At 40.9% G+C, this 26,337-nt stretch overlaps 1 protein-coding gene across 3 annotated transcripts in view; it reads left to right on the forward strand.

The window, feature by feature from the left end:
• SENP7 (SUMO specific peptidase 7) overlaps positions 1-26,337 on the forward strand; it is a 2,310,641-nt gene that overhangs the window by 965,743 nt on the left and 1,318,561 nt on the right. For all 3 annotated transcript variants that reach the window (XM_044071599.1, XM_044071598.1, XM_044071600.1), the window contains exon 10: positions 2,658-2,857. In XM_044071599.1, coding sequence (XP_043927534.1) covers positions 2,658-2,857 — 200 coding nt within the window. The remainder of the gene's footprint in view (positions 1-2,657; positions 2,858-26,337) is intronic.

Consider the following 26,337-nt stretch of genomic DNA (forward strand, 5'->3'; position numbering starts at 1 on the left):
TGACTTTCCTGCCTACAGTTAAAACACAAATTAATGCTTGAATTAGTTTGTACAGATATTTGTACTGAATTTTGATGGGATTGATACTTTGATCCTGGAGAATATAATGTTGGATTTTTCCTGCGCCCCCCTCGAGGTTCATATCAAACTGCTGTAATTGTATGTCTAACAGCATTTCTAGTTTTTGTTTTTTTTTTTTTTCCTCTTCTGTATAAGTGACGTATTGTGCTTGACCAGCTATCTCATGTAACCCAAGCAGGGCTAGTTAATGCAGAACTTTTGATATGGTAGTGTGTCTATGCTAATAACCCTTGGACAGAAGCTCTGTCCATTGGTTCAGGGTGACTTGAAAAGGATTCATATGCATTTATCATATATTCAAGTGACTGTCAATGGATTCTTCATCTTGTATACTGCCAGAATTTTGTCTCTGGGATGATCCACCAGGATTTTTTTTTACATTTTTAAAATCGTTCAGGGCAGTTTGTTTACTATTTTCAGACTTCTTAATTTACCTAGTTTAACAGTTTTAATACTTTTTCGTTCCATTAGAATTTTGGGTTGGATGTTTTGTTTGTAAAAGTCATATAAGCATTCTTTTAGGCTTTTGTTAATCTGGCTGCCTGTCATTGTTTGTGTGTGTGTGTGTGTGTGTGTGTGTGTGTGTGTGTGTGTGTGTGTGTGTGTGTGTGTGTAGTTCCTTAATGATCTGTCTACATTTTGTAACAAAGGGGCTAGGAGAATCTATAGTAGAGGTAATATCAGAATGCAGACCACCAGTGATAGTCTTGAGGAGTCTTCATATGGAGGTGGGGGAAGGTGGTATTGGGTGGTATCCGTCATCGTGAGATAAAACTAATGTAACAGTTGCGGTCTCCAGCTCTTTCACGGGGTACCGGTATACAATCCCCTTGGTTGTATTGGTGTTAAATTAAGACCCTTTTGCAAATGACATACTGTTCTGTTTTTTAGCTTGTTAGTATTTTACATTTCTTACAGTAGATTACTTTTCCTTATTTCTGCTTTCTTCCTGCCCAACATTAAAAGCTGCCCCGCAGGAGGCAAGTATCTTTTTTCCTTTCTTTTTCAGTTTTTTTTTTTTTTTTTTTTTTTATGATTATGAAAGATAACCTCACTAAAAGATCCTCTTGAAGGAAATTTAGGTGCACTGTCATTTTTTACTGAGCTCAGATCAGTTTCCTAAATATACACAGCTATGCACCAAATGCCAGTACATGTGCCTTTCCAAAGTTCTTGCCTTCAGTTCTTTTGCAGTTGTCACATTCACACCTGGTCTTACTTAATACTTGTTTATCAAGACTGACCTTCAGCTATAAGGTGTCAGTATAAACCCACAGTCACACTTGAAGGAAATTATCAAGACTGGCCCACAATTATAAGGTGCAAGTATAAATTCACTATCACACTTGAAGGAAGAGAAGAATAAATCTCTGTATTTCTCATTAATGAGAAACCCTCTCTCATACAGAAAAAAAAAAGTCCCACACACTCATCTGCTGAGATTTCATACTGTGCTGAATCTGTGGACTGTGCAGTGCTTACTTGGGCAGGAAAAAAAAACACTAGACAGAAATCTGTTGGGCCCAAAAGGTGAAATTGGAGTCCAAGGCGCACCAGCTGTTAAGGCAAAGCACAAAACTCAAATTTCAACCAAGCAAGAAATCACTATATTTAATAACACAGTCGTGGTTGCATACATAAAATCTGCCTGGAGTGTTAAAGCTTGTGGGTTCAGTATAATTAATTATTATACAGTGACTTGCCATTAATATTCAAAAACGAGCACACCTGTTTGTCAGCCCAGACAAGTGTCCCCGTTGTAAGTTGAGCAAATAGTAGAAAAAAGTCTGGTTGCCCGGACTTTCTTTTATTAATATATGGTATAGTGTTTCCAGTTTTCTTCTCTTTATTTAAAAAAAAAAAAAAACTTACATAACCCGACACTTCAGAAGTATGAGAGAGATGGGACAAAGAAAATACAAGGATAATCAAGTATGTTATGCAAAACTAGAGAAACATACCTGATTATCCTTGTATTTTCTATATCCTGTCACTCTCGTAAGTCTGAATGATTCCAGATTTAAAATTTTTATTATTTAAAAAAAAAAAAAAAAAAAAGCAATGACGATCTTCCTTTTTCCATTGCTTCCTTTTCGACAGCACTGATGGTACTGTGTAAGATTGGGAACGTAAGTCCCATACACATATGCAGTACATCAAGAAACCCCATGTCAGGGAAAAATGCAGAAGAGCACCACGGCACTGTTATACAAAGACATTATTTAAGAAAAGTAAGTAACTTTTTTCTTAAATAATGTTATTGTATAATAGCAATAACCCATGGCTGGGTGTGGGTAATGCTGGATTTACCCACAGTTGGCTTTGTTTGACCAAACTACGTGGGTAAATCCAGCATTACCTTATCACTATAAAGAACTTAAATAAGTAGTCTGGAATGTTTGAAAGTAAAGCTGTGGTTGAATGTTAAAATAGTGTGCATCTGCAAAAAGCAAGCAGTCCATCTTCACCAAGGAATGTTCTGTAGTTGTTCATAATATAACTATTAACTTAGTGAATGTATTTAGGTATCAGAAATTATGGTGGTAACTGTAAATTAACAAGCATCATTTTTTCAGTTGTTCTTTCCAGTGACGATGAGGAATCTTGCTCTGAACAAGAACAAAGCTGTGGAATTCAGAGCCGTGCTTCAAAATCCAGGCATGCTGTGCAGCCTGCAGCTGAAGTTTTAACTAGAAGCAAAACAACAGAGTTGATGTCTGTTTCTTCACTGCCACCGACCTTTGATGAGAATGAACTTGAAAAAAAACAAGATAAGGTAACTGTAGTGAACTGGACACTAAACAGGGTCTAAAAAGGTTTTTGTACAGTTTATCAGTTTCTTGGGTTATTTTGTTTTTGCCACACACTGTTTCAAGCAACTCTTCATAGTTACCTCAGATTATTTATGCATAGATTTAATTAGATATCTGATGAGAAGTGGTCTACCATTTGGGACCATCAGGAAAATATGCCGCTTTCTTGTCCTACTTGGCTGTCAGATTTAGTTCCCTTGTGCATCTCTTGTGCTTCAGTTCTTCATTGATGCTTGAGTAAGTCAGACATGATGAGTGTACTTGATGCTAGTTCAACTAGTTTTTTTTAAACACCTTTATTAAATTATTACTTAAGGTATAGGTTCACATACATCTGTAGAAATGAAAGCAAACAATATTAACATTTTTTCCATTTACAGATGTTATACATGTTCTTTTTCTTCAGGACAACAGTCTTATGGTCCAACATTATGTAACTCACTTAATTCCTGCCTTCTCTTAAACCTCACTGTTGCTCCTTAACATTATTCTGCATGTATTGTTCCCACAGGTTCCATTTACGTCCATGTAATTTTTGCCTTCCCTTTTTTAAAGATCCCTCTTTTCTTTTATGATATTTAGTATTTCAAATACAGATGGTTTTGATTTCTGTTTTCTAGTAATTCGTTTTTTGGTAGCCAACATAAATATAATAAACCCTTACTGTGGTTAGACAATTGAGATCCTGTATCCCAGGGCAAAAGAATTCTTTCCTAAATTACAACCATTAGTTTCCCAAATATTTTTGACAGGGTACTCTGTAGAGAGTTTTTTTTAATCTTTCAACTCATTACACTCCCAAAAAACATGTTTCTGATTACCTCTTCCTTCCTCATCATACTTCCAACATTTGCTGTCTACATGAGCAGAATTTTTTTGAAGTAGACTTGGAGTATAAAAATATTTATGCAAACACTTCCAAAGAAAAATCTTAAACCTTCTAGACTTTTTTGCTTACTTGGGAGCCATGCATATGTCCTGCTATTGTTTCCATGTAAATTGCTTTTCCTGTCTCTTTTTCCAGTCTTTTCCAATTTCTTGATTGATTCTTAATAGTTATATGCAGTATTTTATATACCTGACCAATTATCCCATTTTTAACAGCAGATTCTGTTCTATATTCAACTAAAATCTCTACTAGGCAGTTCTTTCACAGCATTCCCCTTTCCCCTTCTGTTTGCCTCTACTCTAATTTCAATCCCTTATAGTAAGGCAGTCTCTAACCTGCAGTCCATACTACTACTTTGCCTCATTCTACTCTTGTTATCTTTACCCTCTAGTCATTTGCTCCTTATGCATTGGTTTCTTTGCCCATTTTCTCCAGTTAATTCCAGCCCCCTCTTGTCTATTGTCTATACCCCTGTATGCAGTCATCCATATTGGTAAAATATTCTGTTTCCATTCATGTGTTGGCTTAGTTCTTAGAATATTTTCTGCAACTTTATGAATATAGTATTTTGTGTGATTGTTATCCTTCTCAAGGATCTGCATCCAAAATCCCACTCTCTCCTTATTTCTTGCACCCCTACCTACTTCGTCATCATCTACCTCAGATTCCAGTGGTGTAGCATCTTACAGCCACTATGGACTGGGGGTTAGCAATATCCTCTGTGGCTATTGGGGTCTCCTGAGTGGGAAAGGGACAGCCACTGTTGTTAGCCCTGGGAGATGGAGCAGGGAAGGCTTCCCCGTTTTATCAGAATGTTGTACCCATCTCTGGGGAAGTTGCTGCTGCCACTAATAACACTGTTGGCCTCAGTTTTCCTATCAAAAGGAAACAAAACTAAACATGTACCACCTACTCCTCATATTTCCTTGGATAGGGTGTAATTTACTTGGCTTGACTCGGGGGTTTAATTAAGATTGATCCTTTTTATAAAATAGTTTATGGTAAAAGAAAGATGGATAAATTTTTTTTCCTGACGAGATTCAAGATTTGGAGTTTGAACAGGAAGATGAAGGGGGACAGATAAAGGTTTTTCTCCTTAGATTTCTGATTTAGACTTGGGGGAGAGCTCCATTTCTGATTATTCCTGTGAAGGTTTATCTTTCTCTGAGACTATTTCCAGAATGTCCTACTGTTATCAGTAGAAGAACACTAAGGTTTCTGAATCTCTCAGAAAATACGACCTGTTACACAAGGAATTTCCAGCACCTTCAATTATTCCTCCACTTCTGTTACCTTTGGGGGATTTGTGTTACTGCCTGCAATTTTCCTGATAGTCTGCCAACTACCCCTAAAAAAGATGCATATGGTGTATAAAGTTGCTCAGTTTTTTATGTTTTTATACACTTTTCCCAAACCTGAGACAGCGGCTATGGCTTTACTTAATCCTACTGTTACTAAACATTTATTATTTTCAATCCTTCTCTTTCTGATAAGGATGGGATTATTATTGGTAAGTTTAGGAAAAAAGTATGTTTGTGTAACTTTGATTTTCAGAATTTGAATGGTCAGACTCATTTGAATGGTCATACTCAGTTAATGTTTGTTGTGTCTAACTGTGAAAGTATGAGTAATGTTATATCTGCATTTTCTTTTTGTGAGGAAAATCGGCTTTAAATCATTTAGTTTCTTCTAATGTACAAGTCACTACTCATTGTTTACAGTGTGTGTGTGTGTGTGTGTGTGTATGTGTGTGTGATTCAGTTGATATTTCTTCAAGGGCTTTGGCTGCTGGCACTGGGTGAGAAGGTTTGTCTAGCTGCATTCTCAGAACCTTCTGGTTGATGAAAAAAAGATATTTTACATTCTCCTTTGGACAGAGATGGAGGGATCATAAGGGTTACCACAAAGTGTACACTGTGTTCACTTTGTGTACACTTCCTAAATTCAAGAACAGTCCTGCCACATTGCTTGTGTTATCTATTCACTCAGAAAGGTTATACAAAGTATGTAGTCCACACTTTGTTGTAACCTTTATGACCCACCCCCCCTTATTTTTTGGCCTCTTTGCTGCAGAGGTGATCAAAAATTGTGATGAAGGCGGTAAGTTGATAGTGGGAATCTGTAAGATTTTTCAGTGCCCTCCAGATTTGCTGATGAATTCTTAGACCCCTCACCCACTTTTGGCAAAAAACAAAACAAAAACTGTCAACAAAATGCATGATGTGGTAGTGTTCATTCTCGCCGTTTGTTCTTACAAATGGGTGTCGGAGCCGATCCTCGGCTCCGAGTCGGCCGCTTAGCAAAGCTGTGCATCTAGGAGAAGCTCGGGACCAACCTACCTCCCACAATTCTCTCTGCCTCTACCTCAGATCTAGTTTGCCGCTGCAACCGATCGCATTGATTTTGAGAGCTCTGACCAACTTTGGGAAGATAAGCTATTTCTACTTATATTTCTTGTAAAATCTTCTAATTTTTTTTTGGGAAACTTATCTTTAGTGTGAGTTAATGGAGTTAATTGCTCGAAGGGCGTGGGAGACTCCTGACACAGTGGAGCCAGTTCCCAGGAAACCTAACAAATACATAACTGCCCCTCAGGACAAGTCATACCTTACTAAGGGAGTTCCAGTGGACGCTATAGTGGTGGCCGCAGCCACTAAAAAGGAGATGTCCGAATCTTCCTCATCTGTCCATCCCCCTAACAGAGACTCTAGGACCATGGACAGATATGGGAAGCGCATTTTCAGTTCAGCGACTTTCTCTATGCGATCACTGAACTACTTGACACACTTTACACGATTACAGAGGGATCTAGTCAAAGAGTTGGGAGATACCCTCCAGGGTAATACAGATGCTGCTGTCTCGGACAAAGTTACAGCACAACTCAACATCCTTACATCCATAGTGAACTCGTCCATGAGGCTCATCTCGTATGCGGCCGAGGGGTCGAGTAGGGCTGCAGCCTCAGCGATTGCTCTTCGTAGACAATCCTGGATGCGGCTGTACTCCTTTGCGGAAGCCTTCAAGTCTTCCTTTACTAACGCCCCCTTTGATGTTGCCACTCTTTTTGGCCCCAAAGTAAAGGAGACCCTAACCTGGTGTGAACAGGAAGGAAAGACTCTGTCTGCTGTCGGAGTCCATTTTTCCACCCCATCCAGATCGTACCCCAAAGGGCAACGAGGTGGAAAGATGTGGTTTCGTAAACCCCAGGGTTCTTTCCCAGGCACACAGGATGATGCCCCCTCCAGAGGCAGAGGAGGGGGCAGAAATGGAAGACGCCGCTCTGGCGGCAGAGGGGGTCCGCAGAACCAAGGTGACAGGGATACTATCCCTGGGAAGCCTTTCCAGCACTCCTGAGAGGAGGCCCGACTGTCCTGCTCTGTAGGCAGTCGGGGGTCGCTTAGCTTTATACCCTCAGGCCTGGCAAAGCCTTACTTCAGACAATTGGGTAAAAAGCATTATCACCAGAGGTTACAAAATCCCCTTTGTATTTCCCCCATTACCACAAAGACGGTTCCCAGATGTACCACCACATCTGCGAAAACCTGCAGCGATAGAAATCTCAAAGCTGCTAGAAAAAAAGAGTCATCCAACCAGTCCCGGTGGACCAAAGAGGATCCGGAACTTACTCAAGGTTCTTTTTAGTTCCAAAAAAGACAGGGGACTGGAGGCCAATTCTGGACCTAAGCAATCTCAATACATTTGTGAAGAAAGAAAAGTTCCGGATGGTCATGCTTCAATCGATCCTTCCGTTTTTACAGAAGGACGACTGGATGTGCTCAATAGATCTCAGGGACGCCTACTACCAGATCAAAATGGCCAGAGTGTCCAGAGATCACTTGCGCTTCTGGCTGGGAGCCAGCCACTTTCAGTTTCGGGCCCTGCCCTTTGGTCTAACCTCAGCCCCCAGGGTTTTCACCAAATGCATGGCAGTGGTAGCGTCTCACTTGAGACGCCTAGGATTCCAGGTGTTTCCGTATCTGGACGACTGGCTCCTTACTGCCACCACCGGGCGTCAACTGATACAGGCCAGGGACTACACAATCAGCCTTTGTGCTCAGCTAGGGATTTCGATAAATTTCGAAAAATCTGCGTTACAGCCCTCGCAGCATATTTCATTTATAGGCGCAGATCTAGATACCAGTTCTATGCTACTAAAACTACCCCTCACAAGAATAGCTTCCCTGCAAGATCACGTATCTCTCCTGTTATTGTCCAAAAAGTCCCCAGCCAATCTAGTCCTGAAAGTCTTAGGGCTCATGTCAGCTTCCCTCATTGCAGTTCCCATGGGGAGGCTACACGTGAGAGTTCTCCAATGGCTGTTGTTCGCACAGTGGCCGTTCCAGCAGTTACTGCTGACACACGAGATTCACATAACGAATACCTGCAAAAAGCACACCTGTCTTGGTGGTTACAGAATCACAACTTCATCAGCGGCCGGCCTTTTGTGTTACCCAAACCAACAGCCACAGTGACCACGGACGCTTCCCTGATAGGGTGGGGGGGCATCTTTCAGGGACAGACAGTCCAAGGCGAATGGTCCAGCTTAGAGTACAACCTGCACATAAATGTTCTAGAGATGAGGGCAGTGTTTCTAGCGTTGCAACACTTCTCCCCCCTTCTACCTCTAGGGACCATTGCAGTACAGACGGACAACATGTCCGTAGTCTGGTACATAAACAAACAGGGAGGAACCAAGTCTTACCAGTTGTGCAGAGAGGCCATGAGAATTTGGCAATGGTCAGAATCCATGGGTCGCTTTCTAATAGCAACGCACATCCCGGGGTTATCCAACGTCACAGCGGACAGGTTGAGCAGAGCCATCCTGTTACCTCACGAGTGGTCCCTCAATCAGAAAGTGGCGGAAAGGATTTTCCGCAAATGGGGCCAGCCTTGCTGCGATCTGTTTGCGTCTCCAATGAACACCAAGTGCAGAAGCTACTTTGCCCTTTTACCCCCTCCAGGGGATGTCCTCAGGGACACTCTGATTCACGATTGGCCCCCGGGTCTCCTATACGCTTTCCCTCCTATACCACTGATCCCAAAATTTCTTCAGAAAGCCAAGGACCAGGAGAGGACTATAATTCTCATTGCCCCATTCTGGCCTCGACAGATTTGGTTCCCCTTTCTTCAAGCCCACCAAATACGGGAGCCCTGGATTCTGGACCCAGTGCCAGACTTGCTGACTCATTTGTCAGGAGCTCCTCACCCGTCGCTCCTATCCCTCAAGTTAACAGCTTGGCTGCTCTGCTTCCCTACTTAGCCAGGTCTGATCTTCTCTCTCCGGCGGTTCAGGACATTCTGGTCACCTCTCATAAGGCTTCCACTACTAAAATCTATACCAGTAAGTGGAAATGTTTCATCTACTGGGCAACTACACAACATTTGGATCCCTTAGTAGCCCCTCTAAACAAGATTTTGGAGTTCCTGTCCATGCTGTTTCACCAAGGAGCCTCTACTGCCACTTTAAAAGTTCAGTTGGCCGCTATTTCCAACTTTCACGTAGGAGAAAACGGAGCTCCCATTATGGCTCATAGACTTTGTAAAGCCTTCATGAAAGGTTCCTTTCATCTCAGACCAACAGTTAGGTTACCTATAGTTCCTTGGAATCTAAATTTGCTCTTATCCCAACTAATTTTACCACCCTTTGAACCAGCTTCTTCCTGTTCCTTAAAGTTCTTGTCCTGGAAGACTCTTTTCCTAGTAGCTATCACTTCAGCCAGACGAGTATCAGAACTTCAGGCACTTTCCATCAAGCAGCCATATTTAATTTTTCACCCGGACAGGGTATCATTACGCACCAACCCTTCCTTCCTCCCTAAGGTTTGTTCGGTCAACAACATTAATCAGTCCATTGAGCTTCCTACATTTTTCAAAAACCACTCCAACAAGCTGGAATATATGTTGCACAAATTGGATGTTCATAGACAACTCAGATTCTACCTGGATAGAACTAAGGACCATAGGAAAGCGGACCAACTCTTTATAGCCTTTGCGGACAACAAAAAGGGCATGACAGTGACGAAGCGCACACTTTCTAAATGGCTAACTGATTGTATAACCTTCGTTTATTCTGCTTCAAATCAGATTTTGCCCACCAAACCAAAGGGACATTCTACTAGGTCAGTTTCCACATCTCTGGCTCATGCGGCTCGTCTGCCATTGGATACTATTTGCGCAGCCGCCATCTTCCAGGGATAGAGCATCTTTTGGTTCCACTGTGCTCAGGAACGTTCTTCCGTGAGTCACTCAGGGTAACGGAGCTAGGGACGCTACCCATTTGTTAGAACAAACGGCGAGATTGAGCACTCCCACATAAAGAAGTGATGTCCTTACCATAACGTTCCATGTGGAGTGTTCATCTCGCCTTTGTTCTTACATCCCCACCCTCGCACCCTCAGGTCTGGAAGAACGTACGGATTTAGAAGTCTGGTCTATTTGTCTCCCACTAGTGGTCTCTCTATTGTTCCTACTGGCTTGAGCTAGTGTCTGATCCTTATGTATACTTATGTATCCTTTTATGCTCATAACCTTTGTTATTGCTGGATCTGGTCTTGTTTGCAAACTAGATCTGAGGTAGAGGCAGAGGGAATTGTGGGAGGTAGGTTGGTCTCGAGCTTCTCCTATATGCAGAGCTTTGCTAAGCGGCCAACTCGGAGCCGAGGATCGGCTCCGACACCCATTTGTAAGAACAAAGGCGAGATGAACACTCCACATGGAACGTTATGGTAAGGACATAACTTCTTTTTAACAGACATTTAAGAAGAAATGACAAGGGGGTTACAAAAAGAAGTAAGCAACCACCTAAAACCAAGGACAGTCCAACAAGTCAGGATGCCCTCTTCCTGCAATCCCTTTTCCCTTTCAGAAAGTTTGAATCTCCACTTTTTCTTTTTGGCAACAGATAGTTTAAGAAAAATGGGTACTGAAGATCCACTGATCAAGGTTACAGATGGCAGTGGAAGGAAATTCCTGTTTTCCAAGGGATAATCCCTAATCCACTGGATCAGACCTGTCCCTCACATGCTGTCCCAGGTAGTGAAAGAACCAGTTAGTTCCTCCTTCCTAGGTAGGAAAACATTTTTATACAAGAATGTTTTTGTGCTAAAGAAAGAAAATGCTTGGAGATAGTTCTGGATATTTCTTTCCTAAACCTGTTTGTGATGGCACCCAAGGTCAGAATGCTGTCACTTTCACAACTTGTTACCTCTTGTTCCTCATTCAAGTTTTCTAATATTTCTAATGTAAAAGATGCTTATTATTGCACCCCTATTCATCCAGATTTCAGGTGTTTCTTAAGGTTCTGTTTATCTGGATCACATCATCAGTTCTCTCTGCCTTACCCTTTGGACTATCCACTGCACTGAGTGTTCAGAAGGTGTCTAGCTCCAGTTATAGCTCATTGCAGGCTTTAGGGTATTCATTTTTTTTCGTATTTAGGAAACTTGCTTATCTTTTTTTTTTTTTAATATAAGAACATTTTTATTAATTTAACATATTTACAATATATTCACAGAAAGGACGAAATTCAACAGCACATGTAGTTATACAATAAGAATACATTGAATAATCAAGACAATATCATTAAATTAACTTAAGAGTCTTGTATTTCATTAGAAACATTCCATGGTTTATCCCACCACTAAAAGTCTTGGTATGATTTATAGATTTTATTCTGATCAATTCTTTTTGAGTTTTACCTAGTATTACTGTTAAATTTAAAAATTCTTTCAAGATAGGAACGGAGTTCGATTTCCAGTTTTTTGTAATAATTTTTCTCGCAACTGCCAAGAGAGCCCAATACATTTTTTCCTCTTTGGCTTTTACAGATACAGGATACAAGAAGTGGAACATTTATTGGTATTACTGATAAAATTAAACACAATTATCAGACCATAACCCCTTAAAATCATACTTATCTCTTCCCAATATACATTTAATGTTTCACAATCTTTAAATGTGTCCAGTCAACTTTTACATATTTGCTACATCTCTAACAACTGAAGAAGTCATTTTACTAGACTTAGAGATTTTATAGGAGTAGCAAACATTCTCTGCATATATTTCCACATAAAAACTTTCCAGTACAAACTTGGTTTGACTGACTGATTTAAGTAACAAAGTTTTATTCTTACCATCTTTTGAGTTAGTCAGTCCAGAACTATCTAAAAAGTTCCAGAATTTTGCCTCAAATTTATTATTTATAATTAACTTATATAGCTTGGACAAACTTCCTTTGTAGATCAGTCTACCTTTGATGATATCATTCATATATTAATGTAATAGGGAATAGTGATCTGTTCCTCTTCACTCATATTATCTATAAATTAATTAAATTTCTTACTGATGGATAATATTAACTTGTTTAGCAGATTCATCCAACTTATATTCTTTTATTAAATATTCTGAGGACTTGACATTTCCTGTTTCAAAGCAGTTGGACCATAACACTAATCTATTCCTTTTTAGTAAATTCATTTTAATGTTGTTCTGAGCTTCCTTAAATCTAGATGTGTGTGCAGTAGGAAAGCACAAACAAATTTCTGTTTTGATATTAATGGAGTTTTAAAACATATTTCTCAAATTGTTTTAAAAATTGATTTCATATATGCAGAGTCTAAAGAGTGAAGTGAATTTCTAAGGTAATTTTTTTAACCAGATTAAAGGATTGTTACATATTTCTAATTTATCATATTTAATAAACTTATAAGAATTTAGTATAATCTGTTGCTGGGTTGTACTCCATTGACTAGAGTAAGCTGAGTATATTCAGAGTATAATAGAGTTAAATTCTGCAGCAATAGAATAAAGTTCTACATCTGAGAAGCTACCACCACCATACCCCCATAATATATGACTTCTTTAAGTAATTATTGGCTTTTTAGGATACAGTAAGAATGAAGATGTTCATCGTGTTACCCTGCTGCAGTCATCACTACTCCTTCTAAATCTAAAAAGACTACACTTCTGTCTCCTGTTCAAGGCCATATGCCTAAGAAACAGATGCTCTAAATGGCTGAAGATTTGATTTCTCTTATCAGGGGTTCACAGCCTCCTCCTGACAAAAGGCCTAGACAAGAGGAAGATTCTGCTTCCTCTGAGCAACTGTCTATTTCTTCTGATTCCTCTGAGGACCAAGACTATTCCTACTCTCCTTATGAAGATTCTGATGCTGAGGACTCTATTCCCTCAGCTTCCCCTCCTGAAGACTACTCTTTTGGGGAAACTTTACACACTATGAGGGAACATTTTCACTGGGAAGGTCAGGATTACTCTGATTCCAAGAAAAGGAGGGGAAGCTGAGGGAATAGAGACCTCAGCATCAGAATCTTCATAAGGAGAGTAGGAATAGTCTTGGTCCTCAGAGGAATCAGAAGAAATAGACAGTTGCTCAGAGGAAGCAGAATCTTCCTCTTGTCTAGGCCTTTTGTCAGGAGGAGGCTGTAAACCCCTGATAAGAGAAATCAAATCTTCAGCCATTTAGAGCATCTGTTTCTTAGGCATAGGGCCTTGAACAGGAGACAGAAGTGTAGTCTTTTTAGATTTGGAAGGGTAGTGATGACTGCAGCAGGGTGAACACTCGAACATCTACATTTATGGTAGGTACAAAACTGTACTTTAACTTTTTTTCCCATTTTCTTTAAAAGTTTTATTTGTCAGGGATTAAAGCTAAACATTGAACGTATCATAATTTTTTTTTTAATTTTATTTTATTTATTTAACATTTGTTGACCGGGAAAGTCCGACTAGGTTCCACAGATACTGTTTTCAGTGGTGGCCCGGGGAGAAATGCAAGCCCCTCTGCACCCCCCAATACCCCATGCTACTTAACTATACCAACTACGAGATCGCACTACAATGAGGAAAATGGTAAATTTCCCATTCCGCACTGTACAGCGATCTCCATTCAGATCATTCAGTGTTGCAGAACTTCAATAATCTGGTCTATTTTTAGGTTCGATGTTCTGCAACTTTGATGATTTGAAGTAGTCAAGTAGACATATATATATATATATATATATATATATATATATATATATATATATATATATATACACACCAATGACTGGTATCAAAACATGGCCTTAAGCTTAATGCCAAAAAAATGCGTCGCCATCCCCTTTGGGAAAAACACAGTTCCCACGAATTACCACATTGATGGTAGTCCACTGAACACTGAATGCGTTATAAGAGATCTAGGGACACAGGTTGACAGCAACCTCTCCTTCGACCAAAACATTGCCACTGTGGTCAGAAAGCCCTTTTATGTGGCACATCTCATTACCAAGGATTTTACATCCAGGAAGAAAGAGGTCATCATCTCTCTCTATTCTTCCCTCATTAGGCCAATCATTGAGTTTAATGCCCCATTTGGCATGTACCTTACTAGACGCATGCAACAGCTGGAAAGGCCACAAAAGTACCTCACAAAGAGGATCCTAGTCCTTAAACACATGTCCTACCTGGACAGACTCAAAAAAACTCCAGCTGTTCTGTCTCATATTGTCTACTAAGAGGTGATCTCTGCTTGACTTAAAAAGCCATGTCTGACCCAGTTCTGTTAGAAATGCTACATCTAAAGAAATCCCAATCCCTCCACGCCACATGCTCTAGAGACCTCAACCTCATTACCACAATCAACAGAACATGCTGGAGGGACAGGTTTATAACCCAGAGACTGCCCATGCTCTGGAATAGACTTCCATACATTTCAAGCAGAGCACCTCACTGGCCCTCTTCAAGAGAAATCTTGATGAGTGGATGGGAAATAGAAAGTTCACCCTGGGGATCACTCCAGTGGCACTACTTGATAGATGCACTGGGAACTAACTTCAGGCAGCACAATGCTAGGGCACTTCTATGGGCTAGGCTTGTAAAGGCTCCAGGGCCATTAGCCTAGTACATACCTATGAACCTATATATATAAAATTTTGGGTAATCTAATTTTAGTAAGTACTAACCTCGCCTCAAAAGTAAAAAAAAAAAAATTTAATAAGAAGTAACACTTCTTCATTTATTTTTTTAATTTATTGTTAATAATCTTACTCGGATCTTGATAGATTTTTTTTTTATTCCTAAATATTTTAGTTCTTTTCCTTCCCAATTACAATTATATTTATCTTTATAATTACTTTCTAGCAATTGATTTAACACTAAAGTTTTTTTTATTATTAAATTTTTGCATCGATACTTGAAAGTTCTCATTTCTTCAGTTGAATAATTTAAATCTACTGTAGTTAGTAAATGTCATCTGCAGAAAGTTGTATTTTAGATTGACAATCTCTATTAATTGAGAGCCCATCAAGTGTTTTCATTGCTTCTTGTAGTATTAGCTAAGGGTTTCATAACTAATGCAAATAGTAGAGGGGACAAGAGACACCCTTGCTTTGTGCCTTCTTTTTAAAGTGAATCCTTGAGAAATGTAAGATCCAATTTTAACATATGCTTTGGAGTCTCTGTACAGGTTGTTTAATATTCCAGTAAATTCTTCTGGAAATGCAGGCGCTTATAAGGTTTTAAACAAGTAGTTCCAGTCTGCAGAATCAAAATCTCTCTCAATATCTAAGCTAATTAGGGCCAGTTTCTTGTTCATTCCTTTTACTAAATTTAAGGTAGTTACTACCCTTTTTATATTATCATACATAAATGTATTGACTGTAAAGCCTGTTTGATTATTATTAATGCACAATCTCTCTCAATTTTGTAGCAAAAATAGAAGTAAATATTTTGTAGTCTACATTTAACAATGAAATAGGTCTATATGAGGAAACTAACTTATTAACCTTTTCTTGTTTAAGTATAGATGAGATTATAGCAAATTTCTATGAGGGAGAAATTATTTTGTCATCTGAATTATCCTGAAAATGTCACTTAGTAATTCTAAAATATCTAACGGAAGCAGACTATATAATTCCATACTTATTCTATGTAGATTTTTTGAAGTCGTTGCATAACTGCAATTTTATTTTTTCTAAAGCGTTCTCCCCTTTATGCGTTAAAACTGTTTGATATTTTGTCATTAATTTTTTAATGTCTTCAGCATTATCTGATTTGTTTGTTTGTTGTTCAAACCTTACTTTGTGTATTTCACCTTGTATTTCTAGCAACTATATATCCCATTCTTTCATTATAAGCCTATCTTTCCATTCTATCTTTAATATACATTTTAAGGAGTCCCATAGTATGACTTTTCTAACCTGACAGTTATCATTCAAATATAAAACATTTTTGATTTGTTCCTTAAGGTAACTCTTAAATTCTTTTAACTGGGATTCTATAAGTAATCTGAAATTTCATTATATCTGTTAATATATTATTACTTAGTGCATTATGATCAGATAAAGAACAAGAAATAGTTTAATTCAATTTATTAAGTAAATCTATAGAGGCATAAATCCTATCAGTTCTAGTTTCCATCCCATGCACATAAGAATAATGAGCGTGGAACAATGACTTATCTTCTGCTTTTACTAGTAAATCAACTAAATTATCATTACTAATCCATCTGTTGAGTGCTTTAGCTGATATCAGTATTTTACCTTTTGTCTGCTCACTTGTATCTTCTATACTAGATATGCAGTTAAAATCCCCTGCAAAAATTAAACTACTCTTCCAATGCCTTTGTAGTAAATTTAAGTGATCTTTATCCACTCTTGCAAATATTCAAGTGCTCCAGTAAAAATTAGCCAGTGTATAGAGTTTGCCATTATATTTAATTGTTACAAATGTATGTAAGGCTGGTGTTAGCAATTTGGAGCCCCCCAGTAAATTTCAAGTTGGGGTCCCTACACAGTTTCAGTCAAAATATCACCTTTCACTACTACCATTTCTAATTAGCTTTTTAGTTCACTCAGCAGAGTTTTAGGAGTAGTAATACACGTACAGAGCTGTAGCTACAATACTCTTAAAGTTTGAAAGGTCCATGTATCACACTATTTTGGCCCTTTTCAGAGAGGAACATTGAGATTAACTGGCATTTAGTTGCAATGATGATGCATTACAGCAGCCCTATGCCCCCACGGCTGGTATAAGGTGAAATGATGCCCTTGGCAATGAGCTTCATGACCCCCCCCCCAACTGCTCACTGTTTCATCACCCCCATACACATCCTCCAGTGCTACCCTCTGTCCCCTCCACCATTTTAGTTCCCCAAACATGCACATTACTTTTTTCTACCTTTTCTCACATTTTGCTTTACTTTAAGAAACTGTGGCCTTCTCTACACTCTGAAGTGTGTTTTTATATGCATTTTCTTTCAGTGATAGTTTGAGGAAAAATTGTGATTAAGAAAGGAAATTCATTGTTGTTCAGGTTTACTTTTCCTTCCATACTTTCAACACATCTTACTTGGCCAAGTAGCACAAAAGTAATTGTGTAGGAAATACGTTAAGTAAGCCAGGGTTCTGTGATCAGCCAGGCCTCCAAAAGCCATAGGGGGTGTAGATGGTCTGAGCTGCATTTTAAAGCATTTTCATAACCTTTTGGTCCTGTGGTGTCTTAAACAAAAATCATGTGTAAGAAAGGAATTTCAGTCCTATTTTTTTTTTCAGGGAAGGCACAAGTGGTTCCCAAGGCTTAATGTTCAAAGCCGACATACTAGTAGCTCACAATAAACTAACCAGGCAAATGTTTGAAAAGACACAAATCCTATCCGGGAATACTGCCTACCCCCCACCCCCACAAAAGTGTTGCGTCACTGTTTGTATATTCCCCTGTGTTAAGATTGTGCTGAAAGAAGGGGTGGCAATGAGCAGTTACTTTCACACAAAGACCCACAACTGACCACTGTCATAGATATACATAACATGCCTTCACAGTCCCCACCCCTGCCCCAAAGGTTGCCAACTGTATATTTGCCTGATGTGTAATTGTGAGGAAAGTGCAGAAGTAATGATCACAGTAATGCATTCCTTCTTGCTTCTCCTAGACAGTGCAATGCCACTATACAAGCTGTAGTACCCTTCTTTGCCCACCTTTTAGGTCCGTCAGAAAAGTAAAGTAAAAGAAAGAATGAGTACACTATCCTCAGCCCCAACACAACCTATGACGGCCTCTACTGCACACCTCTGAGGTTTGGTTGTGGGGGGAATTAAATTAATAATGATCACACCATCATCAGCCCCACACACAAGCTACAGCAACCTTTTGTACATACCTCTGTCTAGGGCTGGTTTTAGAAAGGGTGTGGCAGCTGAGGGTGGAGGCCACCACTAAGTTCATGTCAAAATATAATTCTGCAATCTGGTGTGTGGAAGCCACCAGACCCCTAGAAGCTCTAAAGGTCTGAATGTTTTGTGATGTATTTTCATGCTGCAGTTAAAAAAAAATTACTTTTTAAATGCATTTTTTACTCTCACCAAGGAGAGTTATGTATGTGTCCAGCATTATTGCATGTGGGCAGATAAAAATCAGTGATTTTTATAACACACACACACACACACACACACACACACACACACACACACACACACACACACACACACTCTGCATGTTCACCTTCAGGGAAACTGGAGGAATGCTGCAGGTAACCACAGCACATGGAAAGACACATGTAGACAAGGAGGGCATGCAAACTTCTTATAGAAAAAAAACACAGCCAAGAAGTTAACCATTGCAAAACTCTGTGAAATGGCACCATGCCACTGTGGCAAAGAGCAGTTGCTTTCACACACCTCTTCTTCTTTCAAAACTACCAAAGATAGCCACCTATCATGGGCAAGGTCTGTTTGTGATGGCAATGAAGGAAATTAAGGCCAACTAACAAGTAACAATGCCACCCATACACAAGCATAATGATAGTGCCAATAAATTTTACGATAGAAAATGAAAGAATTTATAGTTTCATAGTATAGTACTAGGTATCTGCCCTGGGGCATTTGTAAGCCTAGCCATAGTGATGTGGCTTTTGCCACCCCATGAAATGGTACAAAAATGTACAAAATAAATCTAGACTACTGTGCCTCTGTCTAGTAGTGACACAATGAAGGTCCCTTTATATAATAGAATTAGTTTACTGTGCCCCTGTCTAGCAGTGACACAGATGTGACCCCTGGGGTAAACTTACGATCTCCCATCCACTCATCAAGATTTCTCTTGAAGAGAGTCAGTGAGGGGCTTTGCCTAATACGAACTGGGATCCTGTTCCAAAGCATGGGAAGCCTCTGGGTTATGAATCTATCCCTCCAGCATGTCCTATTCATACTTGTGCCGAGGTTTAAGTCTTTAGCTCTTGTGGTCCTGATGGATTTGGATTTTTTGAGGTGGAGCATGTCCATCAGATCCTGATTGGACATGGCCTTGTACGTCAGGCAGAGATCACCTCTGAGCAGGCGGTATGCTACTGAATAGAGCTGAAGTTTCTTTAGTCTGGCAGAATAAGACACATGTTTGAGACCCTTGATCCTTTTGGTGAGGTACTTTTGTGGTCTCTCCAGCTGTTGCAAGTGCCGGGTGAGGTACATACCAAATGGGGCATTGTACTCAATCATGGGTCTGATGAGGGAGGAATATAGGGGTACAATGACATCCTTGGATCTGGATGTGAATCCCTTCATGATGAGGTGTGCAAGGTAGAATGTTTTTCTAACCACTTATAGCCATCTTGTTACTCTTACACTGCAGTCATCTCTCCACAAACAAACACACACACACACACACACACACACACACACACACACACACACACACACAAGCAATACTGATTCTTATTTCAGCAAATAGCAATACATTGTGCAACACTAGTACTGCCTCACCAGATCAGTGACTGTTTAGTAGTGGTCAGGAGTAAAGCATGCTTGTCACTGTCCTTGACTTCATATAATATCCCTTATTTTGCCAAATATTTTTGCCCCGTTGCTCATTAAAAAAATTATTTGTTGATCAATCATTCACAGTTGCACACAGTCAGTAATACCAAGCATTAGTGTTTTTTTGCTTCCTGTTGTCCAAAAAATGTACATGTTAATAGAAAACATCTTGTTCTGTTAACTTAAAGTAAATGAATGTAATATTTAAAAATGTTTCTGATTTTGATCCTTTAGTCTGCCGTTATTGTTGACTTTGTCCAGAATTCTTAAGCAAGTTGAGAGTTTTAGTATATGATGTCCTGGCAGTATTTATAAAGCTGCCTCAATTAGAAAATTTTCCCCAAAGATTGGAGAGTCTGCTCTTCTTAAAATGTCAGGTAAGCACTGAGAGCAGTCACTTTGGGCAGCCAACCTTTAGCGCGTACCTCACTCATTCAGTGATTTCTGGCTTTATTGTAGCAGCGTTATAGCACAACACTATTTAGAGTAAAGCACATAATCTGAGAATGATTTTTTCTCCTCATTATTTCTTGACCAGCAGCAGCTTTTGTGGGGTCCTCACATAGTCAAGGATGATTGGGTGTCCCCCTGCAGTTGCAGGTATTGTAGGTGCCTAAAACCGGCTATGATGTTAGTTTTAGTGGAAACGAATGTCCACCAGAAGGATTTAAGTAAGTCAAGGGCATAGTGTCAATGGTAAAATGTTTAATGAAATTACGTAGTCTTCTACCTGAGAAAGCACTGTTACTACAATCAGGCTTATCTTGAATTTTAAGAGAAGTGGTGCCAATCCATAGGATTCTTCATTATAAAAGATGATATTATCGACCCAGTTCACTAAGTACACAAGTCATGTGTGCTTAGCTTTTGTTTGTTTGACAAATGTAACAAACTCTGAAAATAAGACAAATTGCTATGGCTGCAGGATTCACTGGTGCCTAAAGCCAGCTATGATGCATACATTCCTGTGGGATCATTAATGGATTCCATTACCTTAGGCATTACATTTGAATTTTTTCCAAACTTTAGCAGTTCCTGTCCTGTTTTTGTTAAAAAGAAGCCGATGATAACATTTCATAACCTACGTTATTTAAATATTGTACATCTTTATATATTATAGGTTCATAGGTAGGTACTAGGCTATCGGCCCAAGGGCCTACGTAAACCTAGCCAACAAGGTTCCCTGGCTTACTCCACCCAAGAAAGTTATTTTCCTGTGCCACTGTCAAGCAGAGACACAGAAGTGTTCCCCAGGGTGTATTTCCTATTTCCCATCCACTCATCAAGATTTTTCTTGAAGAGTGCTAATGAAGAACTTTGCTTGACATAGATGGGTAGGCTGTTCCAGAGTATGGGAAGTCTCTGGGACAGGAATCTATCCCTCCAGCATGTCCTGTTTATTTTGGTGACAAGGTTTAGGTTCCTAGAGCATGTAGCTCGGAGGGATTGGGATTTCTTTAGGTGTAGCATGTCCCAACAGCTCTGGGTTTGACATAGCTTTATATGTTAGGCAGACATCACCTCGGAGTAGGCGATATGCCACGGAGTAAAGCTGGAGTTTTTTGAGGCGATCAGTGTAGGGCATTTGTTTGAGGCAAGTAATCCTATTTTTGAGGTACTTCTGTGGCCTTTCCAGCTGCTGCAGATGTCTTGTGAGGTACATTCCAAAAGGGGCATTGTACTCTATAATGGGTCTAATGAGTGTCAAGTAGAGGGGAACAATGACCTCTTTTTTCCTGGATGAGAACCCTTTTATGATGAGGTGTGCCACGTAGAAGGACTTCCTGACTACTGTGGTGATGTGACTATCAAAGGCGAGACTACTGTCCACCTGGGTCCCAAGGTCTCTTATTATGCATTTGGTGTTAAATAGATTGCTGCCTATGTGGTAGTTCATGGGTACAGAGTTTTTACCAAAGGGGATGACACTGCACTTTTTGGCATTGAGCTTGAGGCCATGGCTCTGACACCAGGCATCTGTCTCAGTTAGGCCCTTCTGTAGGATGTCCACATCATTTGGGGACTTGACTATGGCTCCTAGTTTGCAGTCATCTGCGAACTTCATTAGCCAGAGGCTGTCTGTGTTAGTCTGTACTTCAGAGAAGTAGATGCCAAACAGGAGAGGTCCCAGGACAGAACCCTGTGGTACTCCACTTGTCACTGCTTTGAGGTCAGATTTGGAGTCTGCATCTTTTACAGTGTGGGTTCTGTCAGTGAGCCAGCTGGCAACCCATCTTGTGACGTAGGGATTTATACCTAGTTTAGTGAGTTTAGCTATAATTAAAGAATGGGGGATGGTGTTTGAAAGCCTTGGCGAGGTCAAGATAGGCTGTGTGAACCTCCTTGCCCTCATCTACGGCTTTGGTGACTGCCTCAAAGAAGTTGATCAGGTTCAGGAGGCATGATCTGCCTTTCACAAACCCGAACTGCATGGGATCCAGAGTTTGGAGGTTACCAATGTCTTTGTTTATGAGTTCCATGGCCTTGCAGTCCAGGCTCGTCAGGCTAATAGGTCGATAGGTCCCGGGATCAGTGGTAGCTCCCCCTTTGTGGAGTGGGATAACTGTTGCTTTGCGCCATTCAGTGGGCACAAAGCCTAATGTGAGGCTATTATTGAACATGGTGCTTAAGTGGGGAGCCAGTTCGTTCTGAAGTTCATGTAAAACGCAGCCTGGGATGTTGTCCGGTCCCATGGATGCTGTGTATTTCGCTTTAGAGTGTGCAGCTTTTAACTGCTTAGTTGTGATTACAGGGACTCTGCATTCTTCCTGTATAGATATGGGCCCTTTAGGGGGTGAGGGGGGGGGGGTAAAGTTAGCACTGAACCTGTCTACCAGGATGTTGGCAATATCAGTTGGGTCTGTAATTTTCTTGCCTTTGTGCTGCAACTCAGAGCAGATCTGGATGTTGCCATTGAGATTCTTGGCATAGCTATAGAATGCTTTGTGGTTGTCCTTGGAATTAGTGGTGATTATGTTTTTGTAGCTAGCTTTGAGGATCTTATAAGGGATCTCAGCTTCTTACTGAGGCTGACCAGGGAGCTCCTCCACTCTATTTTACTCTCTTTTGCAACAGTTTCTTCCTTCTGTTGTACAGTTTGCTTATGGCAGGGACCACCAGATTGGCTTCCTTTTTTTGGAAGATAGCGTCTTGGTTCTGTTTGGGATAGCACGATCCATGTCCATCTGCATGGGTGTCATGAAGATGTTCTTCGTGTTTCACTGTTGCAGTCATAACTGTAGGGTGCTCCTGCCGGCAGGCAGCCCGAGGTCGGCCAGAATCCCAAAGTCTGGGTCCGGCGTTGGCTGTACAAGCTAGTACCCTGACGTCAGTACACTTTGGTACATAGCCCTCAGCCGACGCCATCTTCTCCAGTCTTTCTTGCCGTGCGGTGGAAAGCAGCTTGCAAGTCGTTGGTTGGCGATTTTCGAACAGCGTATTTGGTTGTTGTCGGTCCGAAGTTCTTACTTCTCTTCTCAAAGCTAAGTACCCCGTTGGGGAATCTTTTTCTTGTTCCTCCGATGTCAGAAAAAGTTAATAATTGTATAGCGTGTGGGAAACAAATACCTCATAAAGATTTCCACTCTTACTGTCTACCTTGCTTAGGCCCTGACCACGACATTTCTTGTTGTCGGTTCTGTGCCAGGTTCAACTCTCGTACTATCAAGCGCAGGTACGATTGGGCTTTAAATTATTTTGGCAGACGCTTCAATTATAGAATGTCGCCAGACACTACCGGAGTTCAAAAGAAGCGCAAAGACAAAGACAGGCCTCCGAGGTCCAAACAGGACTCGTTGCAGCTGGAGCCAGCGTCCGGTTCGGCTGTCGTCAGTGAGGCGCTTTTGCAGCCCCTGTCGTCCGCCACTTCTGAACCGATGGCGATACGGACTCCCATGGGGAGCCATCAAGGCCCACTATTTTAACTGCTGCAGGACCTTCGGACGCCGCTCCTTCAGATGGGTCCGGAGCCGCTGTGCAGGTACCGGCTTCTGTGGGGATTTTCAGGCCTACTCACATCACTATTTCAAAGGCAAAGGCAAAGACAAAGACTCCTGTTAAGTCTAAAGTTCCTGCTCAAGCTGCTTCTGAATCCACTCCCAAGACACAAAAGCAATTATTAAAGATGGCTGAAGATTTGCTTACAATGATTAGGGGTTCTCACCCCCCTCCTGAGAAAAGGCCTCGACAGGATGTTACTCTGGATTCCTCTGACCAGGCTTCTGTATCTTCTGTTTCTTCCTCAGATCAGGACTATTCCTTTTCTCCTTATGAGGATTCGGATGCTGAGGACTCTCTACCCTCGGCCTCTCCGCCTGAGGATTTCTCTTTTGGGGAAACCATGCATGAGATGAGGGAACATTTTCATTGGGAAGGACAGGAGTATTCTGCTTCCAAGAAGAGGCTTAGGGAATTTCTTCTTCTTCCTCAGCATAGGCCTTTAGCTATCCCTCCTGTTTTGGACATTGTAGATGATGCTTTTTCTGAGGCTAATTTGAATCCTGATTCCATGCCTCCTGCTCCTTCTAAGCCTGATAGATTTTATAGGGTTCCTGACTCTCATTTATTTTTATTTAAAAACCCTTCTGCGGATCCTGAAACTATTTCTCAGGGCTCTAAGGCTGCTACTTCTAAAAATCCTATTCCCTCTGAGAAGGATTCTCGTGCTTTAGACAGGTGGGGAAAAAAGGTATATACTTCTGCTACCCTGTCTGTAAGGGCTTTAAATTGCCAGTTTCATATGTTTAAGTATCAGCAATTTCTTTTGTCTGTTTTAAAGCAAAAGCTTGCTTCCCTTCCTGCTTGTGCAGAGGATAAGGAACTTCAGGATGTCTTGCATGCTACTGAACAAGTGAACAAGCATAGTTTACATTGTGGTTTTGATGCTTTGGATGCTTCTTGCAGGGCTGCAGCCTCTGGTACTGTTATTAGGAGACATGCCTGGCTTCGTGAACAAAGTTTACCTGAACAGGTTAAGGCTAAGTTATTAGATGCCCCTGTTCAACATGATGTTCTTTTTGGATCCAAGGCTGAGGAAGTTATTAAAAAGATGGAAGAAAAGGCAAAGTCTATGCAGACTGTAAAAGATTTCTTGCAAGTTCAGCCTCCTAGATTTTCCAGGAATTGGCCCTCTAAAAATTGGTCCTTTCCCACGTCTGACAGGCCTCAAAGGGGAAGATATAGACGCTCCAGAGGTCATGGTCAAGGCCAGGCCTCTTACAGATCTAGACAATGGACTGCTTCTTAACCTAGAAGGGGAGAAGAAGACAGATCCCAATCTCAAAGAAAGCAAGCTCAATGACTCTCTCGGTTGGGCTTCAGGACCCCTTCACCTGGATGCCCCTCTCGGAGGAAAACTGTCTCTTTTTTACAGAAATTGGACTCATATTACCCAGGACAGATGGGTATTGGACGTGATTTTAAAAGGTTACAAATTCCACTTTCACACTTTGCCAAGGGCTCACGGTTGGCCAGATCTGCCAAAACATCAATGGTCAGAGGCTTTAACACTAATTCCAATGCTCTCTCAGGATGCCTGGATGGTGACATTGGACTTAAAGGAAGCCTATTTACATATTCCCATCAGGCAAGAACGCAGGAAATTCCTCAGGTTCAAGGCAGGTTTGAGGCACTTTCAATTCTCTGTACTGCCCTTTGGTTTATCTACTGCGCCCAGAGTCTTTACCAAGTGCCTGGCACCAGTAGTGGCTTACTGCAGACTTCAGGGGATCCAGATTTACCCCTATTTGGACGACTGCCTTATTCGGGCAGACAGCAAAGATCTTCTGCTTCAACATCTGGACTTTGTTCAACGTCTTCTCCTCCTACTGGGATTCTCAGTGAACATAAAAAAGTCACATTTGATCCCTTCTCAACAAATGGTATTCTTGGGAGCCCTCTTAAATACAACCTTACAAAGGGCCTTCCTCACTCCAGAAAAACAAACTCAGCTGGCTTCTACTTTCAACACCTTAGCAACTCTATCTCAGCTCACTGCAAGGAAATTCCTGCAGGCTCTGGGCTACATGGCTTCCTGCATTCTGTTGATTCCAAATGCAAGGCTTCACATGAGAAAGCTTCAATGGTATCTGAAAAGTATATGGTCACAGCATTACCACGATCTGGATATTCTGATTCCTCTGATCCCCTGCCTTCAGAGGGAGTTCCTCTGGTGGTCCAGGGTATGCACTTTAAACGAAGGAAAACCTTTTCGTCTTCCTCAACCTACTCAAATCCTAACCACGGACACCTCGGATTATGCTTTGGGAGCACACTTTCTAGACAATTGCCAGCAGGGAACCTGGACAAAGGACCATCTTCACTGGCACATCAATCTGAAGGAAATGTTGGCAGTTCAAAATGCCCTTCTAGCCTTCAAGAACCTCTTACAACCAGGGCCTCTGCTAATTCGCACAGACAACACCACGGTCATGTGGTACATCAACAAGCAGGGGGGTTGCAGACTAGCTATGGCTTTATGGGACACAGCTCTAAATTTGAATCTACATCTCCAGGCTCAATTCATTCCAGGGAAACAGAATCTCTTAGCAGACAGCCTGAGCAGAAACATTTCAGATCCTCACGAATGGATGCTAGACACCAACTTATTCAACAGGATTACTGCAGTTTGGGGATGTCCCCAGATAGATCTGTTTGCATCCCATCTCAATCATCAGCTGCCTCGCTTTTGCACCAGGTCCTTCCACAAAACAGCTTGGAGAGTGGATGCCCTGTCCTTCAGCTGGAGAAGCCT

Source organism: Protopterus annectens, chromosome 5.part0, assembly GCF_019279795.1.
Source record: "Protopterus annectens isolate FY-2018-M chromosome 5.part0, PAN1.0, whole genome shotgun sequence".
NCBI lineage: Eukaryota > Metazoa > Chordata > Ceratodontiformes > Protopteridae > Protopterus > Protopterus annectens.